Consider the following 25,537-nt stretch of genomic DNA (forward strand, 5'->3'; position numbering starts at 1 on the left):
GCCCCATTGCTTTGACATATCAACTCCCAGACGCAATGCTGCAGGGAATTGCATCTAATTCTCAACCAGCTAACATAATAACTTCTGAAGATGTCGAAGTAGTGATGAGTGTCCAAGAGTGGACAAAAGGAGTCCTACTTTGTATAACCTACGGGTCTCTTAATGTGGCTAGGTACGAGTTCCTGTGTAGAACTCCTTTCATAGTTGGCAACACCACATATTTAGACGGAACCGTTTCGGAAGAGGTTCATGTAGCCAATATAAAAGGTAATCGGTGTAATATATTAAGAAACTGGTAACAAGATTTTGACATAGGTACGGCAAATAAAAGGCTAAATTCATTTGATATTTGCACAGGTATGGTGGGCAATGACGTCATAATGTGTAGTGAGACTTTACTGAGGCATCTAATGAGCGATGAGATGTTGTTCCTCCTTTACCGTTTCTCGTTTGAGGTTGAAAAGGCAAGAGGATTTCCATTATGGCAGGGAGCAAGCTATGAAAACAATCCAGACGAGAGTAAGCGATACTGGGAATATTTCAATATAATAACAGGTTACTGAATAATTCCTATAGTTTAGACGTCCCCTAAGTCTAACCCTTACGCAATCCTGAAATTTACGACGTTCAAAAGCCGAAGAAGAATTAAGCGGTCATGCATGGTATTGTGGAAAACGTTATATCCTAAAATTAATTAACCACCGGCCCAACACTTTCCAAATGGGAGGATCTTAAACAGAACTAAATGATGATGATTACCCTTAAATTCAACTAATCCTCCCTAAAAATTATTGTTGCATCCAAAATATATATATAGATAATGGCCTAGGTGTCGTTTCTCCTTGTGTAATGGAGTTCGCAATAACCGAATATTTTAATGAATAACCGAATACTATGAATTAAAATCCAGAAAATGAGGCAGAATAACCGACGTTAGAAATATAATACAGTGATAATATTACTAACTGCATAGTGGTCCAAAATATTTAAAGACATAATATGACTGGCAGATAACCAACCAGGTGAGGGCGATGCATCTGATGGATCAACATACTTCAAATCTGACTGGCAAGAGTGTGAGGTTGGACCAGAATATTGGGAAAATGTGAGTAACCGTAATTACAATCAAGGGGAAGCACAGTCGGAGACTGGTGATGGCCAAGCAGGGGGAAATTGTGCAAACAGAGATGTAATTATGAATGACGAAGTTACGGTTGATGCGACCCCTAATGTTGTCGAGGTGGATAATTCCTCAACGGGTTCAACAAGCAATTGTAATCAACGGAAGCCAGGGGACACCCTATATAATCCAATAAATGTAACAGTTGCAGACGAAAATAATGAGGGTAAGCATCTCGACCACTTTTAAAAGCTTTATGGCAAACGATTTTGAAGTATTAATTGAAAATTTGAGGTTAAATCGTTGTTATAAATATAGGGAACAATCTACGTCAGGAGACATATATAACGAAAGACACGAGAGTGAGCGGAGGAGAAGTAGGAGGCGAGCCCAGTTATGTACATGTAACTGATGATTCTGATATACCCGCCGTCACCATACCTGTGGGGAGGGAAAGATTGATAATAGACGAATCTTCTTCGGAAATTGAAGCAAACGAAGGTGGTGAGTAGGTGTTTTTTTATGTTCAAGTTGGACCAACATATTAATCATGTGATTATATACATTTTAGATGAATTTGAACAAATATGATATACAATAATTAAGTATAGAAAAACACGTAACACTTAAATATGAAAGATGTAGAAAATTCTGAGTAGATAATATGTTTTTTTTTTAAACTCACAGGTGCTGCTATAGGAGCCAATAACCCGGATGTTGTGAACGTTGGGATGATATTCAAGTGCAGAGAAGATTTCAAACAGCATATGGCGATGTATGCAATCCGAAATAAATTCAGATTTCGGAATAGCAGATCCGCCCCTGGAGGGATGGTTCTCCGATGCTTTAGCCACACGTGTAGTTGGAGAGTGTATGCGGCAATGTTAAAAAACACGCAGTTGTACGAGGTCCGAAAAGTTAATTTAGCACATTCTTGTAGTGTTGACGATCGTTCTGGATACCAGTCGCAAGCAACAACTACGGTCATTGGGGGGATGATGAGGGGAAAATTTGCTGGTCGAGGAGGGGGCCCCCGGCCAAATGAAATTAGGGAAGCTATGCAGGGTGATCACGAGGTTCACATTTCATATTGGAAAGCATGGAGATCCAGAGAGGTAGCTTTAGACTACGCAAAGGGGTCATGTGGTGCTTCTTACAATCTCCTCCCGGCCTACCTTGAGAAGCTAGTACATGCTAATCCCGGGAGTATTGCTGATATCCACACCGAGTATGCAGAAGGGATAGGGCATAGATTCAAATATATGTTTCTGGCTATGTCTGCAAGCATTGAAGGTTATAAATTCATGAGGAAGGTAGTAATAGTTGATGGCACACATCTAAGAGGCAAGTATGCTGGATGTTTGTTGACTGCTTCAGCTCAAGATGGTAATTATCAAGTATTTCCATTAGCGGTGGCGGTCGTGGATGGAGAAAACGACAAAGCTTGGGAATGGTTTTTTAGGAAACTAACACAATTCATCCCAAACAACGACGATGTTGTATTCGTGTCTGATCGAAATCCATCAATATACCACGGCATTGCAAAGGTTAGTTTTGATAAATTGGCGAGTAAAATTAATTTTACAAGTTCTGGAAGATTTATAACGTGCTGTAATATGTATATTCAATTTACTATAAACCAGATATATTTTAATGTTGCCGGTAAGACGATTTAGAATTTAAAACTGTTGGAGTTTAATTATAAAAAAATGAAAATATTATTTTACACACCTGAATAAGTAATCACCACGCACTTGTTTATTCCAGGTTTATCCGATGGGCCGGCATTGCGCATGCATTCTTCACCTTAAAAGGAACATAAGGACGTATTTCAAAGACAAGCACTTGGGGTACTTGGTGGGGAAGGCAGCAAGAGCGTACAGCCTCTCAGACTTTTACAGTACTTTCAACGAGATTAAAAACGTCAATGCATCCTGTGCGGAGTACCTAATGGGAATTGGTTTCCCACATTGGACGAGATCTCAATTTGAAGGCAACCGTTACAACATTATGACGAGTAATGTGGCAGAGACTTGGAACTCCGTTTTGCGAGAGGCTAGAGAATATCCAATACTTTCCCTCATTGAATATATAAGAGCTAAGCTGATGTCGTGGTTTGCTGCAAGGAGGCAACTCCAGCGGGGGGATGATAAGATTCTCACACCGCATGTGGATGATCTTGTGGCATCTAACTTTGAAAGGAGTGGGGGCCTTTGGGTCACCCTCATTGGGGAAGATCAATATGAAGTGCGAGATAAGGAGGGAAACACATGGCATGTTAATTTGGCAGAGAAAACCTGTAGTTGTTGTGAATTTCAAGCGCTACTAATTCCATGCACTCACGCCATTGCCGCGGCCACAAGGTACAAAATCAGGGTCGATTCCCTTGTTGCAGAATATTACACTTTGAGAACCTACCAAGCAGCGTACAGTAAATTAATATATCCGGTTGTCGGGTACGAAAGCATTGAAATTCTGTCGAGTGACAGTTCTGAGAGCCAGTTAGAGGTTAACCCACCAGCATGCAGGAGGCCACCAGGGAGGCCTAGAAAAAACCGGATTTTATCAAGAGGAGAATTTGAGGTACTAAGTACAATGTCTTTGCGATTGTAAATTGTGTAAGATTAAAAGTTATAGAAGAAAGTTACCTTTGTCCAGTAAATATTTTTTAACCACCAATATTTCTTTCTGCAGATGAGAGGGAAGAAGAAACAAACTATGTGCAGTAGATGCAAGTGCAAGGGGCATAACCGGGTTACGTGCAAAATGCCTATATGATCTGTGTTAATATGGTTACGCAAAGTTGTTGACTCGGATGATGAAGGTGTATGTAAGTATTGGGGGGTCGTAGAACTGGATAAAAATCGTTAATGATAGCAATGTAAAATATAAACCAGTTCATGGGTTGTGGCAGGTCTATCTAGTTTCCCGAGTTTGTACAATAAATAATAATGACAACTTGCATTGTCAAGTAAGTGTGTCTGTAAGATAAGGTTATTGTTCTACATTACATTAAGGGTTTTAAGTAAGTGTGTATGTAAGATAATAAGATGTTTCTACGTAACTTTATCTTATAATGGGCTAATCTGCGGTTTAGTATATAAACAGCTAATGTTTTACTTTCATGTAAATTCCCAAGAAAAGCAGTGAAAATATGTAAGTCTAAGAAATTAAACGTTGCTACTTTATATCTGCCACGCCTGTATTAAACTCATTATGCGGTGATGTAGACAGGTAGGCGGCAAACGTAACCATCAAATATATATAAGCGATTTAATTGATATGACTAGTCAATAATAATGGAACTATATAGTTAGAGAATAGTTTACATAAAATAATCTTGGAAGAATATAATTACGATATTATATTTTATTTGTAATTGACCCCGCATCTAAATATAGATATGTAAAGCAAAACGGTATAACCATAGTAGGATACAAATTGGAGACCCTATCTGTAAATCAAATTGGCATTTGAGTATCCTTCAAACACAACGCATAACCAGATATAATTATGCTTTCTAGGCTAATATTGTGTTTTAACAGTGGTCGTGTTTAATTATTAGTTTCATTTCGATGGTAACATAATTTTCATCTAACTTTTCCAAGTAAAACAGACTAAATATATTGTTATTTTTTGTAAATAGGTGGTATTGTTATAGTATTTTGGCAAACAATTAAACGTACTAAACACTGGTTACGGTGCCTATTCAACAAAATAGTGAACATATATACCATAATCGATGCAATAAGATGTGTGGTCTTAGCGGCAACAATATTATTTTATCTAAACACCGGTTGAAAAAAAATAAGCAAAGGTCACATGGCATCCACGTATTCCAACTTACTTACTATTGTAGATATTTTGTGTTGTTAGCTTACTACCAAAGACTTCAGGTTCAGAGAACTGAAGATAATGACAGTATTAATAAATAAAACAAAATGTCGAGGGTGTTTTGTCATGTCAGGAAGCAGGTAATGATGATACCCTAGCCCTAGATAGGCTGCGCGCATTAAATGCAGAGATTTGGGTTAGATTTTGTGACTTAACTTACAAGTGTAGGTAATACCGGTTGGTAAAGGTTATAGTTGGCTTTATATACGCAGTCCCACTAGCATATTTTGCAGCACAAAAATATTCTAATAACACCGGATAGTAGGGAACCTAGCAGAGAAGGACTGGAGATAACTTCAAGTGATACTAGTAAAAAAGATTTCGATAAGGTAAGGCCTCAATGAAACAATAAATTAAAAGATATGTCTGAAACGGTTTTTCGTACAACTTCTGAGGCACTAGCTTCGTATAAGATTAACTTTAATCCTTTATTTACCCCCTGCTGATGATCTTCATTATCACACTACAGAGATGTCGCGTCTAGTGAGGGTTGCAAAAGGCCAATGGAGGAAATCAGGAGAAGGCGTTTGGAGGTTTGAACGCGACTCTGCCGTCCTAGGGCATGACATTCTGGTCGGGAGAAACGACCATGTGGAGGCTGTTAAGGGGATGGTGAGGGGTGTTTTTAGGCTTCGTGCAGAAACACCTCTGCTACTTACCTTTCAGCTGCCACAATGGTTGCTTGAGCCGCACGGAGCTACATACCCCCCACAAAACATTGTAACAAATGCGGATGTGGAGATGATGATCTCCGTTCATGAATGGAATACGGAGCCAAGATTATGCGTAATATTCGGAGCGGAGGAAGTTGCTACATACCAGTTCAGATGCAGATCGCCATTCACCATCGGTACTCGAAATTTTCTGGCCGATGGTGTTACAGAGGAGCAACACGAGGCTGTTGTTTTGGGTAAAACTTTGTACTTTTTGAAGATATGATTTACAAGTTTCGTTACTCAAGTTTTCTTTTTGCAAAGGTTAGTAAGAAACAACACATAACGTATCACACACTCCGTATGCAGATATGGTAAGAGGCAAGGAGTTTGTGTGTAGTCAAGGGGCCATGGCTGAGATCTTTGAGGAATCTGAAATGGTGCTCCTCTACCGTTTCTCTATGGAGATTGAAAAGGCGAAAAATAGTCTTGACCTAAACCTAGGTCCTACCATTGAAGCTGCTGACCACATTGTTCCCAATGTTGGGAATACAGGTACCGGTAATCGCATAGGAGGAGATGGCGGGCGTGGTTCTTTGGGCAATACTTACGGTATGGAAAATTTTAACCGGTTTTTGTGTTGTTTAACTGAAGATAAATAAAAATATCGGCTAATTTAGATGAACATACAGAATGATTTCCAACACAATATTTGGCAGTAGTAACTGGTTTCGACTTTCCAGGGTTTCACCAAGTTGCAACGGGTGGACGTTTCAGAACCTCTGTTCCATCCCCAACATATGATCCAAACTACTACAACCCTCATTTTGGTGCACTGGAAGCCACTCCGGAATATTGGGAAAGGTTGATGTCTTCTAGCTATGCTGTTCAGCTACAAAGAATTTATGGAGTACCGGGGTCGGAATACGTGGGTTACGCCCCAACGGAGCTCAACATAGGGACATCAAACGTGCATCCTTTCCCAGCAAACCACCAACCCATTACCGTCTCCTCCAACGTTTCTTCTACAGATGTGAAACCAGTCGTCGAGGCTGGGTCGGAGGTGAACTTCACCAAGTTGGAGACCAGTTGCTACAAAAATCCTGTCTATCTTGAGAAAGGTTTGTTTTTTTGTTTTTTGCAAGAAATAATAACCGGTTGTTCAATCTTGGCATTGAAAACATATATATACGTACAACTCAAATACGGTGGTTTTTACCTTGATATAGGTGAATCGTCAAAACAGGTGAATGAGGGACCAACTGCGCAACTTGCGGGTGTAGGGAATAATGAAAACACGCTGCAGGCCCCTGATGTGGAGGGGAACACTGGAAGAAATGCAAGTCAAGGATGAAGGTGGCAGCTTTATGAAGATATATATATTAACAATGTGATGGGTTGTTGTATTTTGGTTTGTGATGCTACCCAGATATTAGGTTTATTTTGGGGGTGTGGGGGTAGCAAGTAATGCTATTGTAGTCAATATGTTTAATATGTTGTGTGATAGCGTAATGAAAACTGGGAGGAAAAGGTTCTACGTTTGAAGTTCTTTTGTCTACTATGTTAACGGGGATAAGTTGTAAGATGTTAATGTGAAATTTTATTTTCTGGCAAGTATAGCAGTGCAAAATTCAAGGTGCATATGACAGTATATAATGTCTATGAGAGTGTCGAGAACGGAGAAATGTTATGAGGTGGACTTGTTTAACAACAAAGAAGTATATATAAGTCTTTTAAGTGAAAAAGTATTTACAGATTAAATTTCGAATCTACATTCATTCGTTTGACTTTAACGGATTTAATTTTGTAACTTTCAATCCTTAATGCATATAATATTGCCGGACTAATAAAGCCTATATAGTAAATAGCATTAGACGAGAATATATTAACCGGATTTATATGGAAATCATTTGGATCGATTGTTGATATATATATATATATGTGATAGTCTTTGCCTAAATATAAGTTCCATACTATATTCATATGTTCTGTATATCAGAACAACATTGATGGCAATAACAGTACATATAATCCAGTTTTTAAAGGGAATTTAAGACAACAGAATATAATAACAGGTGAAAATTTTTTGTGAATGACCAGGGAGAAGCAAACGTTTGAGTGCAGCTTACGGAAAGTAGGTGTTGGCAAAGTGCTAACTCCCTTAAATAAATATCCGGTTTTTAATCTTGAAACAAACAAACATGTATGGATAAAACCAACAACATAACGGGTTATCACAAAATACGGCCGGATAATGGAGAGACCGAATACAAACCAGTGAAAGTACGAGAAGGAAACAACATACATTAAACTTCTTAGAATGTAAGACCGAAACGTGCAACCAAAGGGAAAAAGTGGGCTCAGGCAACAACAGACGAACCTCCTAAATCTTTTTGTGAAACTCATACACCATCACAGCTGCCGTTTGAGCTTCGTCAGGAATGAGTGATGGAGTGATAGATCTACAAGTTTCGGGTCCAGAGAGGGCATGTGTTTGCATCAACAAACAAGAAGTTATGGCTGCATCACTGGGGTTTGGGTTCTTTACTACCCCTTTCACCCTTTCAACAACAAATGCGTTGTTCCCATACTCAACCAACAACCCACAATGTTTCAGTAGGGAAGGGAACATTTCAGTTATCGGAGCAAGCTCCTTACTTAAAGCCTTGTCATCTATTACTTGGGGGTTGCAGTCGAGAACATATACCTTCGCAGTACTGATGTCAACGCAAATCCCCACCCAGTGTTGCCTACCAATGCTGACAGGCATGTAGAAAAGCGACACAGCGGGGTTGAAATTCAAACTCTTCTGCAGAGTATCAACGAGAGCCTGGGTGAAAACATACTGACTTTCTCTTTTACTTTTTCTGAACTTTGTAAAATTCCTGGACAAGAGAACCTGAACGCGACTATCAAGAAAAACCGGAGTCGTGGAACTCCCTTCACATAGTCGCCTGTTGACAGAAGCTGCAATTACCCGCATGATGATGTCAACGACCTGCGAGGAGCGACAGAATTATGATTTAATAAGCAACCACAACTTTTTAAACTACCCTTTACGAAGCTAAGGTTACATACTCTGCCTGGTAGTAACCGGGTTCTTCCTCCAATGTCCGTAATGTCCTTGCCAGATACGGATAGGCCCAGAACGTTTATAACGCTACAATGGAAGGAATCAGAGAAGAAAAATTCAGTTTTCAGCAATGTCCATATCGGAAATATATCGAAAATAATAAATGGTTGTTCGTCGAGGTCCTACCATTCTTTCTTCAAAAGAATCTGTAGGCGTTTGTACTTGTCATGTACATCTGATAAGCCGTAGTGACCATTACCCATAATGGGTACTTCTCTCGCACGGTTAATAATAGCAGCTTCACATTGATAGTCGGTAAGCAGTTGAGGTGGGACAGTTCGGATGCGCTTACTTTTGCGGCAAAGTAAATTCTCCTCTGTTTCTCTAGTATCATCGCCATTGTCTTTCTCAACCAGATGTTCCTCGTTCTCTCCCATAACATCATCACCCAGTTCCCGGGTCTGGTGGAATTCCTGAGTGAGGCCAAGTGAGAACGACGGAATCTGCATGTGAATAAATTTAAGGAGAAGGAGTGTTATTGGTAAGAGAAAACCATGGTGACATGTAACTATAAAAAGAAACTGAGGTAACATAAATTTAGGGGACTGTGATCATACGATTGGGTCAGGGTGTTCGTGCGTCTGGCTATGAGCAGACCTACATGGGTGATTTTCGTTAGATTCTTCTACAATTCCCTCTGAACATGGGTTCCTCTGATGAGGGTCTGTTGCTCCATCGTAAGCCTGCATAACCAAATATTTATGTATCACGACACTTAAATCTATAACCGGCGAGAAAGCAAATCCGGTTTTTTGTCCGTATATAATTATATATGCAATTTTTAATCCGGCTATACAATGTGACACTAACCCGGTAAGGCGCGACTGGTTTGGACTTAAGTGACTGAGCTGTGACGGTAACATTCCTTTCCGTGTTTTCTTCCTGAGTGGACGCTACCTGATTCACTCCTGTCTGAGGTCGGGATTTGCCATCGGAACCCTGTAAAGAGACCATTACTGTTAACGATAATGTCATTCATTATCCAGATACTAGCTATGCAATCGTGTATGTCAAATAGTTAACAGTTTTCTACTATTACATTGTAGTGAATATCTGCAGTACGTATATTTGGAGAAGTACTAATAGTACAATGCTTAAAACATCAAATATCAAACTTACGGGCCAGTCGTTATCCACACCCGGAGGCGTTGAATAGTGACTGAGATTTTCAATCACATTCTCAATGATCTCATCATTTCCAGCTGGAGCTGCGGCGGTTGTGTTTGGGAGAACTTCTTCATCTCCCACCCCGTCAGGGCCTCCTGTAGATATAGGAGACTCGAAAGATGATTGGGTATTTAATCTCCTCCTACCTGACATTATCTCAGTCTTGAAAGAATCCAGCATTCGTTCGACAGTTGCAATAACCTTCGCTTCAATGGCAAGTGAACATCCAGACACCTCTTTCACAGAGGCAACAACAGTCGCAATATCACCATCAATCCGGTTAAGCTCCGGTCGCATAATGGCATTCACAATAGAAGTTATTCTTCGTTCGTCGTTCATCACAACTGGTGACTCTTTGCCCTGCGTAGGTAGTGTTTTCTTTCTCCCTCCTGCTTTAGCCAGCTCACGCATCCTTTCTACGTCGGCTTTGGTTACCCCACCCCTAAACATATCCTTCGTGAAAACTTGATTAGCGTTAATGCAACTAAGCATGTACGCTACTTTTACGTCAACAACTTCATCAGCCCATACAAGCACCGACTCGTCTACCGGTCTTGCTGGGTCTTGGGGAAGTATACTCCTTACCAATACCTAATATATCATTAAACAAGATCTCACATTCAGATGATTATATTACAAAATTCATTAAAAATGTACGTACAATGAACAGATGGAAAGCATACCTCTTCTTTTTTGTCTACTTCGCGCGCATGAGCAGGGCTTAGAGTTTTCTTCTTTGTTTTACTTCCCACGCCATCAACATCATCTTCATCGCTGTCGGACTCTGATGACGAACAGGATTCTTGGACTACTTCTGTCAGCGAAGGAACAGCTTCAACAATAACGAGCTGGAGGGCTAGGGCAAAGCCTTTCAGGGCTATAGAGTTTTGAGAAAGGGAAATCTCATCCTTTTTTTTTATACTGGTCATCAACATATCAAATGCAAGCCGACCCCAGGGGAAGGCAAAGAACTCTTCCATATCTCCAAGCAACTCGGCGTGTTCCTTCAGCATCTTCATCTTCAAATTAGTGGATAACAGAACAGAGGATACAATTGCTAAGCACGCTAGTTTGATCCGGATATCTTTATCCGTAACGGTTTTTTTATGGAGCATCTTAATCGCCCTAGATACACGCATATCTTCGACACTTCCGAAAAGCTCAGGCCAGTAGGGTTTGTCGTTAATGTTTTTCTTCTTCTTGACCTTCTGTTTCTTGGGAAACTCGCCGCAGGGAAGTCCGGTGACTATGGCAAACTCCCGGAGCGAGAATCTTATGGGCTGTCCGGCGAATCGGAACCAAGCTTCATGTTTTTTTTCCACTTTCAGTTGTCTAGACAGAAGGAATCGAGCAAATCTGCCGGAAAAGGCGGGTTTATCTGCGATTTCGACAAGCTTACCGAAAGATGATTGTCTGATAAACTGAACCTCCTCTTCATCAAGAGCGTTGAGAATGGTGTTGATAATACGCGACGACTGGTATGTAAGAACCCTTACTCCGACGGGTTCCTCACCCTCGGCGAACATCATTTCCGGTAGCGACATAATCGTTTCTCCGTCTTGGTCTTCTGGTAATTCACCGACGCGAGAGGGAATCATCTCTTTTAGGACTGAGAGAATTTTGGGAAGTTGAGCAAAAGATTAAAACTTAGAGAAGACAAAAAGACAAATTTAGAGGAAAGCATTAATGGTATCGTTCTTTGCAAATTATTGAATATAAATTTGGAAACTGTTTCAATTTCGAATTTTATATTCATTATTCATGCAATGGCGTGTTTTACCGTCTATCTTACCGGTCAGTCTGACACACGACCTAAACCCTAGGTCTCATTATTATATTCATATAGGGCTAGTTTCGGAATTATGAAAAAGTGAACAGGGGGACTGTCAGTTACCTAATAAAATAAGTTATCGTTGCCATACGGTGCAAATTCCCTAATATAGGCTCATTAGGGTCAATATACATTGCAACTTTTGAAATTAGGGGAATGGACTTTATTTATAAATAATTTGCGAACAGGTCGTGTTGCTAGGTTGGAATGACTAATTTGCCCTACGACACTTCAGCTTAAAATACTCCAACGCTTACCTGCAACCGGCTATATTTTAAATTATAGGTTTCACGTTAGTGGAGGGAAAAGAAGACGTAATGCATGAAAAAGGAGACGTGGCATTTTAAAAAACCACATCAAAACCTGATTTGTTTCCAGTATATAGATATGTTTCTTCTCACATCTACGTCACATTTTTGTTAAAGGAATTGTGAAAAAGGGAATTATGTGTGTATTGGTTAACCAATATTCCGATAGATTAACCAGAGATATTTAATGTGAGTAGGAGTAATGGAGGTGAGCCGTCGGGACGACTATAAACTGGACTTTTCTGAATTACAAGGTTAGTTAGATATGCTGAACATCAACGATGTAAAAAAAGTTAATACATGTATGTTACTGTGTGTAGCATAAAGTAAATAATTAAACGACATCGTTTACACATCCTGTAATAATGCATCAGAGATATTTACACCCAAAATATGTGATTCTCCTCAATTGGGTTACTATGGCTTAGATAGTGAAAGGATAATCAGTATGAGCAACATATTTTTGTCACTGTATCTATACATACAACCCTAGTCACATCAATATGTAACTTAAGGAGGTGATGATTACACGCTTCCTCACTTAAATACACTCGTTCGTTCTAGGGTCATCACTGTGAATTTCACTATAAATAAGCAGTAAGTGGCAAGCCACAGAGTGTAGAAACCAGCTTTGAAAGTGAACCTGATTATATTTGGGGACTGCTACATGCTTATTAATCAAGTCTGAGAGCGCTAGTACAACGGTACGGAGTGAAGGTGAGTTAAATGTTCCTCAAAAAAAGTCATTGAATGTAACCATTAATGATGGCTTTACTCCTCAACAAGGATTTTAACCGTTAAAAACTGAAACAATAATAACCTGAAATTAAGCCTGTAATCCCGTTTATAATTTTTATAACCGGTAACTTATTATTTATTTTCTTCCTTCTATTGTTTCTTTACAGATGGGTCAGCTTGTCCGAATCCAGAGTGGAAACTGGAAAAAAAGTCTCTCCGGAAATTGGCAATTCGAAGGGGATCCATCAGAAGTGGAGCACTATATAGTCGCGCAGAACAATGAAAAAATCGAGTCGTTTACAAGTCTCATACGTGAAGAACTCGTTATAGAACCAGAATGCCCCATTGCTTTGACATATCAACTCCCAGACGCAATGCTGCAGGGAATTGCATCTAATTCTCAACCAGCTAACATAATAACTTCTGAAGATGTCGAAGTAGTGATGAGTGTCCAAGAGTGGACAAAAGGAGTCCTACTTTGTATAACCTACGGGTCTCTTAATGTGGCTAGGTACGAGTTCCTGTGTAGAACTCCTTTCATAGTTGGCAACACCACATATTTAGACGGAACCGTTTCGGAAGAGGTTCATGTAGCCAATATAAAAGGTAATCGGTGTAATATATTAAGAAACTGGTAACAAGATTTTGACATAGGTACGGCAAATAAAAGGCTAAATTCATTTGATATTTGCACAGGTATGGTGGGCAATGACGTCATAATGTGTAGTGAGACTTTACTGAGGCATCTAATGAGCGATGAGATGTTGTTCCTCCTTTACCGTTTCTCGTTTGAGGTTGAAAAGGCAAGAGGATTTCCATTATGGCAGGGAGCAAGCTATGAAAACAATCCAGACGAGAGTAAGCGATACTGGGAATATTTCAATATAATAACAGGTTACTGAATAATTCCTATAGTTTAGACGTCCCCTAAGTCTAACCCTTACGCAATCCTGAAATTTACGACGTTCAAAAGCCGAAGAAGAATTAAGCGGTCATGCATGGTATTGTGGAAAACGTTATATCCTAAAATTAATTAACCACCGGCCCAACACTTTCCAAATGGGAGGATCTTAAACAGAACTAAATGATGATGATTACCCTTAAATTCAACTAATCCTCCCTAAAAATTATTGTTGCATCCAAAATATATATATAGATAATGGCCTAGGTGTCGTTTCTCCTTGTGTAATGGAGTTCGCAATAACCGAATATTTTAATGAATAACCGAATACTATGAATTAAAATCCAGAAAATGAGGCAGAATAACCGACGTTAGAAATATAATACAGTGATAATATTACTAACTGCATAGTGGTCCAAAATATTTAAAGACATAATATGACTGGCAGATAACCAACCAGGTGAGGGCGATGCATCTGATGGATCAACATACTTCAAATCTGACTGGCAAGAGTGTGAGGTTGGACCAGAATATTGGGAAAATGTGAGTAACCGTAATTACAATCAAGGGGAAGCACAGTCGGAGACTGGTGATGGCCAAGCAGGGGGAAATTGTGCAAACAGAGATGTAATTATGAATGACGAAGTTACGGTTGATGCGACCCCTAATGTTGTCGAGGTGGATAATTCCTCAACGGGTTCAACAAGCAATTGTAATCAACGGAAGCCAGGGGACACCCTATATAATCCAATAAATGTAACAGTTGCAGACGAAAATAATGAGGGTAAGCATCTCGACCACTTTTAAAAGCTTTATGGCAAACGATTTTGAAGTATTAATTGAAAATTTGAGGTTAAATCGTTGTTATAAATATAGGGAACAATCTACGTCAGGAGACATATATAACGAAAGACACGAGAGTGAGCGGAGGAGAAGTAGGAGGCGAGCCCAGTTATGTACATGTAACTGATGATTCTGATATACCCGCCGTCACCATACCTGTGGGGAGGGAAAGATTGATAATAGACGAATCTTCTTCGGAAATTGAAGCAAACGAAGGTGGTGAGTAGGTGTTTTTTTATGTTCAAGTTGGACCAACATATTAATCATGTGATTATATACATTTTAGATGAATTTGAACAAATATGATATACAATAATTAAGTATAGAAAAACACGTAACACTTAAATATGAAAGATGTAGAAAATTCTGAGTAGATAATATGTTTTTTTTTTAAACTCACAGGTGCTGCTATAGGAGCCAATAACCCGGATGTTGTGAACGTTGGGATGATATTCAAGTGCAGAGAAGATTTCAAACAGCATATGGCGATGTATGCAATCCGAAATAAATTCAGATTTCGGAATAGCAGATCCGCCCCTGGAGGGATGGTTCTCCGATGCTTTAGCCACACGTGTAGTTGGAGAGTGTATGCGGCAATGTTAAAAAACACGCAGTTGTACGAGGTCCGAAAAGTTAATTTAGCACATTCTTGTAGTGTTGACGATCGTTCTGGATACCAGTCGCAAGCAACAACTACGGTCATTGGGGGGATGATGAGGGGAAAATTTGCTGGTCGAGGAGGGGGCCCCCGGCCAAATGAAATTAGGGAAGCTATGCAGGGTGATCACGAGGTTCACATTTCATATTGGAAAGCATGGAGATCCAGAGAGGTAGCTTTAGACTACGCAAAGGGGTCATGTGGTGCTTCTTACAATCTCCTCCCGGCCTACCTTGAGAAGCTAGTACATGCTAATCCCGGGAGTATTGCTGATATCCACACCGAGTATGCAGAAGGGATAGGGCATAGATTCAAATATATGTTTCTGGCTATGTCTGCAAGCATTGAAGGTTATAAATTCATGAGGAAGGTAGTAATAGTTGATGGCACACATCTAAGAGGCAAGTATGCTGGATGTTTGTTGACTGCTTCAGCTCAAGATGGTAATTATCAAGTATTTCCATTAGCGGTGGCGGTCGTGGATGGAGAAAACGACAAAGCTTGGGAATGGTTTTTTAGGAAACTAACACAATTCATCCCAAACAACGACGATGTTGTATTCGTGTCTGATCGAAATCCATCAATATACCACGGCATTGCAAAGGTTAGTTTTGATAAATTGGCGAGTAAAATTAATTTTACAAGTTCTGGAAGATTTATAACGTGCTGTAATATGTATATTCAATTTACTATAAACCAGATATATTTTAATGTTGCCGGTAAGACGATTTAGAATTTAAAACTGTTGGAGTTTAATTATAAAAAAATGAAAATATTATTTTACACACCTGAATAAGTAATCACCACGCACTTGTTTATTCCAGGTTTATCCGATGGGCCGGCATTGCGCATGCATTCTTCACCTTAAAAGGAACATAAGGACGTATTTCAAAGACAAGCACTTGGGGTACTTGGTGGGGAAGGCAGCAAGAGCGTACAGCCTCTCAGACTTTTACAGTACTTTCAACGAGATTAAAAACGTCAATGCATCCTGTGCGGAGTACCTAATGGGAATTGGTTTCCCACATTGGACGAGATCTCAATTTGAAGGCAACCGTTACAACATTATGACGAGTAATGTGGCAGAGACTTGGAACTCCGTTTTGCGAGAGGCTAGAGAATATCCAATACTTTCCCTCATTGAATATATAAGAGCTAAGCTGATGTCGTGGTTTGCTGCAAGGAGGCAACTCCAGCGGGGGGATGATAAGATTCTCACACCGCATGTGGATGATCTTGTGGCATCTAACTTTGAAAGGAGTGGGGGCCTTTGGGTCACCCTCATTGGGGAAGATCAATATGAAGTGCGAGATAAGGAGGGAAACACATGGCATGTTAATTTGGCAGAGAAAACCTGTAGTTGTTGTGAATTTCAAGCGCTACTAATTCCATGCACTCACGCCATTGCCGCGGCCACAAGGTACAAAATCAGGGTCGATTCCCTTGTTGCAGAATATTACACTTTGAGAACCTACCAAGCAGCGTACAGTAAATTAATATATCCGGTTGTCGGGTACGAAAGCATTGAAATTCTGTCGAGTGACAGTTCTGAGAGCCAGTTAGAGGTTAACCCACCAGCATGCAGGAGGCCACCAGGGAGGCCTAGAAAAAACCGGATTTTATCAAGAGGAGAATTTGAGGTACTAAGTACAATGTCTTTGCGATTGTAAATTGTGTAAGATTAAAAGTTATAGAAGAAAGTTACCTTTGTCCAGTAAATATTTTTTAACCACCAATATTTCTTTCTGCAGATGAGAGGGAAGAAGAAACAAACTATGTGCAGTAGATGCAAGTGCAAGGGGCATAACCGGGTTACGTGCAAAATGCCTATATGATCTGTGTTAATATGGTTACGCAAAGTTGTTGACTCGGATGATGAAGGTGTATGTAAGTATTGGGGGGTCGTAGAACTGGATAAAAATCGTTAATGATAGCAATGTAAAATATAAACCAGTTCATGGGTTGTGGCAGGTCTATCTAGTTTCCCGAGTTTGTACAATAAATAATAATGACAACTTGCATTGTCAAGTAAGTGTGTCTGTAAGATAAGGTTATTGTTCTACATTACATTAAGGGTTTTAAGTAAGTGTGTATGTAAGATAATAAGATGTTTCTACGTAACTTTATCTTATAATGGGCTAATCTGCGGTTTAGTATATAAACAGCTAATGTTTTACTTTCATGTAAATTCCCAAGAAAAGCAGTGAAAATATGCAAGTCTAAGAAATTAAACGTTGCTACTTTATATCTGTCACGCCTGTATTAAACTCATTATGCGGTGATGTAGACAGGTAGGCGGCAAACGTAACCATCAAATATATATAAGCGATTTAATTGATATGACTAGTCAATAATAATGGAACTATATAGTTAGAGAATAGTTTACATAAAATAATCTTGGAAGAATATAATTACGATATTATATTTTATTTGTAATTGACCCCGCATCTAAATATAGATATGTAAAGCAAAACGGTATAACCATAGTAGGATACAAATTGGAGACCCTATCTGTAAATCAAATTGGCATTTGAGTATCCTTCAAACACAACGCATAACCAGATATAATTATGCTTTCTAGGCTAATATTGTGTTTTAACAGTGGTCGTGTTTAATTATTAGTTTCATTTCGATGGTAACATAATTTTCATCTAACTTTTCCAAGTAAAACAGACTAAATATATTGTTATTTTTTGTAAATAGGTGGTATTGTTATAGTATTTTGGCAAACAATTAAACGTACTAAACACTGGTTACGGTGCCTATTCAACAAAATAGTGAACATATATACCATAATCGATGCAATAAGATGTGTGGTCTTAGCGGCAACAATATTATTTTATCTAAACACCGGTTGAAAAAAAATAAGCAAAGGTCACATGGCATCCACGTATTCCAACTTACTTACTATTGTAGATATTTTGTGTTGTTAGCTTACTACCAAAGACTTCAGGTTCAGAGAACTGAAGATAATGACAGTATTAATAAATAAAACAAAATGTCGAGGGTGTTTTGTCATGTCAGGAAGCAGGTAATGATGATACCCTAGCCCTAGATAGGCTGCGCGCATTAAATGCAGAGATTTGGGTTAGATTTTGTGACTTAACTTACAAGTGTAGGTAATACCGGTTGGTAAAGGTTATAGTTGGCTTTATATACGCAGTCCCACTAGCATATTTTGCAGCACAAAAATATTCTAATAACACCGGATAGTAGGGAACCTAGCAGAGAAGGACTGGAGATAACTTCAAGTGATACTAGTAAAAAAGATTTCGATAAGGTAAGGCCTCAATGAAACAATAAATTAAAAGATATGTCTGAAACGGTTTTTCGTACAACTTCTGAGGCACTAGCTTCGTATAAGATTAACTTTAATCCTTTATTTACCCCCTGCTGATGATCTTCATTATCACACTACAGAGATGTCGCGTCTAGTGAGGGTTGCAAAAGGCCAATGGAGGAAATCAGGAGAAGGCGTTTGGAGGTTTGAACGCGACTCTGCCGTCCTAGGGCATGACATTCTGGTCGGGAGAAACGACCATGTGGAGGCTGTTAAGGGGATGGTGAGGGGTGTTTTTAGGCTTCGTGCAGAAACACCTCTGCTACTTACCTTTCAGCTGCCACAATGGTTGCTTGAGGTAGCAAGTAATGCTATTGTAGTCAATATGTTTAATATGTTGTGTGATAGCGTAATGAAAACTGGGAGGAAAAGGTTCTACGTTTGAAGTTCTTTTGTCTACTATGTTAACGGGGATAAGTTGTAAGATGTTAATGTGAAATTTTATTTTCTGGCAAGTATAGCAGTGCAAAATTCAAGGTGCATATGACAGTATATAATGTCTATGAGAGTGTCGAGAACGGAGAAATGTTATGAGGTGGACTTGTTTAACAACAAAGAAGTATATATAAGTCTTTTAAGTGAAAAAGTATTTACAGATTAAATTTCGAATCTACATTCATTCGTTTGACTTTAACGGATTTAATTTTGTAACTTTCAATCCTTAATGCATATAATATTGCCGGACTAATAAAGCCTATATAGTAAATAGCATTAGACGAGAATATATTAACCGGATTTATATGGAAATCATTTGGATCGATTGTTGATATATATATATATATGTGATAGTCTTTGCCTAAATATAAGTTCCATACTATATTCATATGTTCTGTATATCAGAACAACATTGATGGCAATAACAGTACATATAATCCAGTTTTTAAAGGGAATTTAAGACAACAGAATATAATAACAGGTGAAAATTTTTTGTGAATGACCAGGGAGAAGCAAACGTTTGAGTGCAGCTTACGGAAAGTAGGTGTTGGCAAAGTGCTAACTCCCTTAAATAAATATCCGGTTTTTAATCTTGAAACAAACAAACATGTATGGATAAAACCAACAACATAACGGGTTATCACAAAATACGGCCGGATAATGGAGAGACCGAATACAAACCAGTGAAAGTACGAGAAGGAAACAACATACATTAAACTTCTTAGAATGTAAGACCGAAACGTGCAACCAAAGGGAAAAAGTGGGCTCAGGCAACAACAGACGAACCTCCTAAATCTTTTTGTGAAACTCATACACCATCACAGCTGCCGTTTGAGCTTCGTCAGGAATGAGTGATGGAGTGATAGATCTACAAGTTTCGGGTCCAGAGAGGGCATGTGTTTGCATCAACAAACAAGAAGTTATGGCTGCATCACTGGGGTTTGGGTTCTTTACTACCCCTTTCACCCTTTCAACAACAAATGCGTTGTTCCCATACTCAACCAACAACCCACAATGTTTCAGTAGGGAAGGGAACATTTCAGTTATCGGAGCAAGCTCCTTACTTAAAGCCTTGTCATCTATTACTTGGGGGTTGCAGTCGAGAACATATACCTTCGCAGTACTGATGTCAACGCAAATCCCCACCCAGTGTTGCCTACCAATGCTGACAGGCATGTAGAAAAGCGACACAGCGGGGTTGAAATTCAAACTCTTCTGCAGAGTATCAACGAGAGCCTGGGTGAAAACATACTGACTTTCTCTTTTACTTTTTCTGAACTTTGTAAAATTCCTGGACAAGAGAACCTGAACGCGACTATCAAGAAAAACCGGAGTCGTGGAACTCCCTTCACATAGTCGCCTGTTGACAGAAGCTGCAATTACCCGCATGATGATGTCAACGACCTGCGAGGAGCGACAGAATTATGATTTAATAAGCAACCACAACTTTTTAAACTACCCTTTACGAAGCTAAGGTTACATACTCTGCCTGGTAGTAACCGGGTTCTTCCTCCAATGTCCGTAATGTCCTTGCCAGATACGGATAGGCCCAGAACGTTTATAACGCTACAATGGAAGGAATCAGAGAAGAAAAATTCAGTTTTCAGCAATGTCCATATCGGAAATATATCGAAAATAATAAATGGTTGTTCGTCGAGGTCCTACCATTCTTTCTTCAAAAGAATCTGTAGGCGTTTGTACTTGTCATGTACATCTGATAAGCCGTAGTGACCATTACCCATAATGGGTACTTCTCTCGCACGGTTAATAATAGCAGCTTCACATTGATAGTCGGTAAGCAGTTGAGGTGGGACAGTTCGGATGCGCTTACTTTTGCGGCAAAGTAAATTCTCCTCTGTTTCTCTAGTATCATCGCCATTGTCTTTCTCAACCAGATGTTCCTCGTTCTCTCCCATAACATCATCACCCAGTTCCCGGGTCTGGTGGAATTCCTGAGTGAGGCCAAGTGAGAACGACGGAATCTGCATGTGAATAAATTTAAGGAGAAGGAGTGTTATTGGTAAGAGAAAACCATGGTGACATGTAACTATAAAAAGAAACTGAGGTAACATAAATTTAGGGGACTGTGATCATACGATTGGGTCAGGGTGTTCGTGCGTCTGGCTATGAGCAGACCTACATGGGTGATTTTCGTTAGATTCTTCTACAATTCCCTCTGAACATGGGTTCCTCTGATGAGGGTCTGTTGCTCCATCGTAAGCCTGCATAACCAAATATTTATGTATCACGACACTTAAATCTATAACCGGCGAGAAAGCAAATCCGGTTTTTTGTCCGTATATAATTATATATGCAATTTTTAATCCGGCTATACAATGTGACACTAACCCGGTAAGGCGCGACTGGTTTGGACTTAAGTGACTGAGCTGTGACGGTAACATTCCTTTCCGTGTTTTCTTCCTGAGTGGACGCTACCTGATTCACTCCTGTCTGAGGTCGGGATTTGCCATCGGAACCCTGTAAAGAGACCATTACTGTTAACGATAATGTCATTCATTATCCAGATACTAGCTATGCAATCGTGTATGTCAAATAGTTAACAGTTTTCTACTATTACATTGTAGTGAATATCTGCAGTACGTATATTTGGAGAAGTACTAATAGTACAATGCTTAAAACATCAAATATCAAACTTACGGGCCAGTCGTTATCCACACCCGGAGGCGTTGAATAGTGACTGAGATTTTCAATCACATTCTCAATGATCTCATCATTTCCAGCTGGAGCTGCGGCGGTTGTGTTTGGGAGAACTTCGTCATCTCCCACCCCGTCAGGGCCTCCTGTAGATATAGGAGACTCGAAAGATGATTGGGTATTTAATCTCCTCCTACCTGACATTATCTCAGTCTTGAAAGAATCCAGCATTCGTTCGACAGTTGCAATAACCTTCGCTTCAATGGCAAGTGAACATCCAGACACCTCTTTCACAGAGGCAACAACAGTCGCAATATCACCATCAATCCGGTTAAGCTCCGGTCGCATAATGGCATTCACAATAGAAGTTATTCTTCGTTCGTCGTTCATCACAACTGGTGACTCTTTGCCCTGCGTAGGTAGTGTTTTCTTTCTCCCTCCTGCTTTAGCCAGCTCACGCATCCTTTCTACGTCGGCTTTGGTTACCCCACCCCTAAACATATCCTTCGTGAAAACTTGATTAGCGTTAATGCAACTAAGCATGTACGCTACTTTTACGTCAACAACTTCATCAGCCCATACAAGCACCGACTCGTCTACCGGTCTTGCTGGGTCTTGGGGAAGTATACTCCTTACCAATACCTAATATATCATTAAACAAGATCTCACATTCAGATGATTATATTACAAAATTCATTAAAAATGTACGTACAATGAACAGATGGAAAGCATACCTCTTCTTTTTTGTCTACTTCGCGCGCATGAGCAGGGCTTAGAGTTTTCTTCTTTGTTTTACTTCCCACGCCATCAACATCATCTTCATCGCTGTCGGACTCTGATGACGAACAGGATTCTTGGACTACTTCTGTCAGCGAAGGAACAGCTTCAACAATAACGAGCTGGAGGGCTAGGGCAAAGCCTTTCAGGGCTATAGAGTTTTGAGAAAGGGAAATCTCATCCTTTTTTTTTATACTGGTCATCAACATATCAAATGCAAGCCGACCCCAGGGGAAGGCAAAGAACTCTTCCATATCTCCAAGCAACTCGGCGTGTTCCTTCAGCATCTTCATCTTCAAATTAGTGGATAACAGAACAGAGGATACAATTGCTAAGCACGCTAGTTTGATCCGGATATCTTTATCCGTAACGGTTTTTTTATGGAGCATCTTAATCGCCCTAGATACACGCATATCTTCGACACTTCCGAAAAGCTCAGGCCAGTAGGGTTTGTCGTTAATGTTTTTCTTCTTCTTGACCTTCTGTTTCTTGGGAAACTCGCCGCAGGGAAGTCCGGTGACTATGGCAAACTCCCGGAGCGAGAATCTTATGGGCTGTCCGGCGAATCGGAACCAAGCTTCATGTTTTTTTTCCACTTTCAGTTGTCTAGACAGAAGGAATCGAGCAAATCTGCCGGAAAAGGCGGGTTTATCTGCGATTTCGACAAGCTTACCGAAAGATGATTGTCTGATAAACTGAACCTCCTCTTCATCAAGAGCGTTGAGAATGGTGTTGATAATACGCGACGACTGGTATGTAAGAACCCTTACTCCGACGGGTTCCTCACCCTCGGCGAACATCATTTCCGGTAGCGACATAATCGTTTCTCCGTCTTGGTCTTCTGGTAATTCACCGACGCGAGAGGGAATCATCTCTTTTAGGACTGAGAGAATTTTGGGAAGTTGAGCAAAAGATTAAAACTTAGAGAAGACAAAAAGACAAATTTAGAGGAAAGCATTAATGGTATCGTTCTTTGCAAATTATTGAATATAAATTTGGAAACTGTTTCAATTTCGAATTTTATATTCATTATTCATGCAATGGCGTGTTTTACCGTCTATCTTACCGGTCAGTCTGACACACGACCTAAACCCTAGGTCTCATTATTATATTCATATAGGGCTAGTTTCGGAATTATGAAAAAGTGAACAGGGGGACTGTCAGTTACCTAATAAAATAAGTTATCGTTGCCATACGGTGCAAATTCCCTAATATATTGCACTTGCATACGTTAGAGAAAAAAATATGCGGTATACTATAAATTATGTAGTACACCTATCCTATATGTATGCACATATTTTAATGAATAAATTAAGTGTTCATGATGTTACAAAAAAAGTTAAGTGTTCATGTCTTCTCATTTACATTCTTTTTTTTTTTTTGAATGAATATTAAATTTTATTCAAACAAAAAACCATTTTGTTTACATTTACAATGCTTCATTTGAAAGAATAAATTTTTGACATTTTATAAACCTATACTCTCTATGATCTTGAATTTGGTCTCGTTTAGAACCAGAATTTGAGACCATCTTCCAACCGTATGCTTCCTATTCTTTTTGCTGAAGTAAATCTATTTCTAATTTTTCTATCCATGATTTTGATTAGTGTTGCTGTAAAAAGCTTTTCTCCATGCTTTCTCCCATTTCTCTCCATCCATATACCATGTATAACCGCTTGAAAAATATACTTCAGTGTGAACTTCTGAGTGGTGTTCTGATCAGTTGAGATTAGAGCCATTATCTCACTCAAACTTCCGTATATTCATTATCCATCACTCCTCTTGCAAGATTTTTCCGAACAACAGCTGAGAATCTGCATTCAAAGAACAGGTGGTTCTTTGTTTCCAACGGAGTATCACACAAGGAACAGGCTGAGATAACATGACCTCCCCACTTCATTATCCTATATCCCGTAGTTAGTCTATTATGCATAGCTATCCATGTGAGAAAGACAAATTTTGGAGTCGCATACGTAAACCAAATCCCCTTACTCCAAGCACATTTAGCTCCTTGAGTTCTGAGCAATTCCCAAGTTGACTTTGTTGAGAATTTACTTTTGTATTTTTCATGACTTGTTTTCCACATACCAACATCTTCCTCTACTGATGCCTCTTCTCTCCACTTAGCAATTTCATCCTCCACCAAATTTAGTAACACTATTTTGTGTCTTCTTCTACGATGGTTTGTTGCATCTTCCACTGTGGCATTCAACCCTATCCCATATCAATATAACCTCTCGCACCAATAACTTCCAAAAGACACCCCAAGAATGACCATTTATTGTGCCAAAACGAGATTGATTTGCCATTCTTCACCTGCACTCGATAGAGCTGCTTAGCCATGTCTCGGTATTTTAATATTTTGCCCCACATCCAAGAACCAGCCTGAGTATTTTCCTTTACTGTCCATAGTGTACCCTTGAGCTGGTTTGCTACAATCATTGCTATCACCTTGTACAACACATTACAGTATGAGATTGGCCTGTAATCTCTCATTTCTTCCGCCTTTTCCTTCTTTGGTATCAGAGCAAGAATAGTAGAATTGAGACCCTTCGGTAGGAAACCCTTCAGAAAGAAAGATTGCACTGCCACTGTAACATCTCTTCTTATAATCTCCCATGCATCTTTGAAGAATTCACTAGTATAACCATCAGGTCCAGGAGATTTGTCGTTTGACATTTTGAAAACCACCTTCCTCACCTTTTCCTCTGTAACTTATTTTTGTAGATTGGATCTATCCATCTCACTGAATCTGAACTTCAATAATCCTTCTAATATTTCCACTGATATACCCTCATACTCCGGCGGTATATGTGAAAGAAAATCCTCAAAATACCTCTCAGCTTCCACTTTTTTATCATCTCCAGTAATAGTAATCCATCATGTCCTTTTAACTCATGTATTGCATTTCTTACTTCCCTTAGGTTCACCGCATTATGGAAAGCTTTGGTATTTTGATCTCCCACTTTAAGCCAATACAACTTTATCTTTGTTTGAAGAACTTTTCCTCCAACTCTGCTAAAAGCTGCCATCTCCTTCATCCCTTTTGTTTTCTCCTTTATCGCCTCTACAGTTGAATTTTCC

At 39.5% G+C, this 25,537-nt stretch overlaps 4 protein-coding genes across 4 annotated transcripts; 2 read left to right on the forward strand and 2 right to left on the reverse strand.

Annotated features, from left to right (window-relative positions):
* The first annotated feature begins 1,801 nt into the window (after positions 1-1,801).
* On the forward strand, positions 1,802-14,102 carry LOC117125903. The gene is made up of 3 exons (XM_033272827.1): positions 1,802-2,667; positions 2,888-3,703; positions 3,815-14,102. The coding sequence occupies exons 1-3, from the start codon at positions 1,852-1,854 to the stop codon at positions 3,896-3,898; spliced, it is 1,716 nt and encodes a 571-aa protein (XP_033128718.1). The 5' UTR covers positions 1,802-1,851; the 3' UTR covers positions 3,899-14,102.
* Positions 8,051-11,565, reverse strand: LOC117126074. Its single transcript, XM_033273447.1, has 7 exons — positions 10,651-11,565; positions 9,920-10,558; positions 9,611-9,739; positions 9,358-9,483; positions 8,927-9,243; positions 8,746-8,827; positions 8,051-8,665 (listed from the first exon to the last, which is right to left on the reverse strand). Exons 1-7 carry the CDS (start codon positions 11,563-11,565, stop codon positions 8,051-8,053), a joined length of 2,823 nt encoding a protein of 940 aa, XP_033129338.1.
* Positions 14,103-14,984: 882 nt separating the features above from the next.
* On the forward strand, positions 14,985-17,349 carry LOC117125902. The gene is made up of 3 exons (XM_033272825.1): positions 14,985-15,850; positions 16,071-16,886; positions 16,998-17,349. Exons 1-3 carry the CDS (start codon positions 15,035-15,037, stop codon positions 17,079-17,081), a joined length of 1,716 nt encoding a protein of 571 aa, XP_033128716.1. The 5' UTR covers positions 14,985-15,034; the 3' UTR covers positions 17,082-17,349.
* Positions 17,350-19,810: 2,461 nt separating this feature from the next.
* Positions 19,811-23,325, reverse strand: LOC103873358. Its single transcript, XM_033273448.1, has 7 exons — positions 22,411-23,325; positions 21,680-22,318; positions 21,371-21,499; positions 21,118-21,243; positions 20,687-21,003; positions 20,506-20,587; positions 19,811-20,425 (listed from the first exon to the last, which is right to left on the reverse strand). The coding sequence occupies exons 1-7, from the start codon at positions 23,323-23,325 to the stop codon at positions 19,811-19,813; spliced, it is 2,823 nt and encodes a 940-aa protein (XP_033129339.1).
* Between the last annotated feature and the right edge of the window lie 2,212 nt (positions 23,326-25,537).

The sequence above is a fragment of the Brassica rapa genome, chromosome A06, assembly GCF_000309985.2.
Source record: "Brassica rapa cultivar Chiifu-401-42 chromosome A06, CAAS_Brap_v3.01, whole genome shotgun sequence".
NCBI classification, from domain to species: Eukaryota; Viridiplantae; Streptophyta; class Magnoliopsida; order Brassicales; family Brassicaceae; genus Brassica; species Brassica rapa.

What these genes read in the sequence shown, in the direction of transcription:
- LOC117125903 (XM_033272827.1), top strand. Translation starts at nt 1,852, where the DNA reads ATGATATTCAAGTGCAGAGAAGATTTCAAACAGCATATGGCGATGTAT. An exon ending in TATACCACGGCATTGCAAAG is followed by an intron (nt 2,668 to 2,887) that starts GTTAGTTTTGAT and finishes TGTTTATTCCAG; the next exon opens with GTTTATCCGATGGGCCGGCA. An exon ending in TATCAAGAGGAGAATTTGAG is followed by an intron (nt 3,704 to 3,814) that starts GTACTAAGTACA and finishes TTCTTTCTGCAG; the next exon opens with ATGAGAGGGAAGAAGAAACA.
- LOC103873358 (XM_033273448.1), bottom strand. Translation starts at nt 23,325, where the DNA reads ATGATTCCCTCTCGCGTCGGTGAATTACCAGAAGACCAAGACGGAGAA. An exon ending in AACCAGTCGCGCCTTACCGG is followed by an intron (nt 21,244 to 21,370) that starts GTTAGTGTCACA and finishes TTGGTTATGCAG; the next exon opens with GCTTACGATGGAGCAACAGA. An exon ending in ACGAACACCCTGACCCAATC is followed by an intron (nt 21,004 to 21,117) that starts GTATGATCACAG and finishes ATTCACATGCAG; the next exon opens with ATTCCGTCGTTCTCACTTGG.
- LOC117126074 (XM_033273447.1), bottom strand. Translation starts at nt 11,565, where the DNA reads ATGATTCCCTCTCGCGTCGGTGAATTACCAGAAGACCAAGACGGAGAA. An exon ending in AAGTAGACAAAAAAGAAGAG is followed by an intron (nt 10,559 to 10,650) that starts GTATGCTTTCCA and finishes ATGATATATTAG; the next exon opens with GTATTGGTAAGGAGTATACT. An exon ending in GTGTGGATAACGACTGGCCC is followed by an intron (nt 9,740 to 9,919) that starts GTAAGTTTGATA and finishes GTCTCTTTACAG; the next exon opens with GGTTCCGATGGCAAATCCCG.
- LOC117125902 (XM_033272825.1), top strand. Translation starts at nt 15,035, where the DNA reads ATGATATTCAAGTGCAGAGAAGATTTCAAACAGCATATGGCGATGTAT. An exon ending in TATACCACGGCATTGCAAAG is followed by an intron (nt 15,851 to 16,070) that starts GTTAGTTTTGAT and finishes TGTTTATTCCAG; the next exon opens with GTTTATCCGATGGGCCGGCA. An exon ending in TATCAAGAGGAGAATTTGAG is followed by an intron (nt 16,887 to 16,997) that starts GTACTAAGTACA and finishes TTCTTTCTGCAG; the next exon opens with ATGAGAGGGAAGAAGAAACA.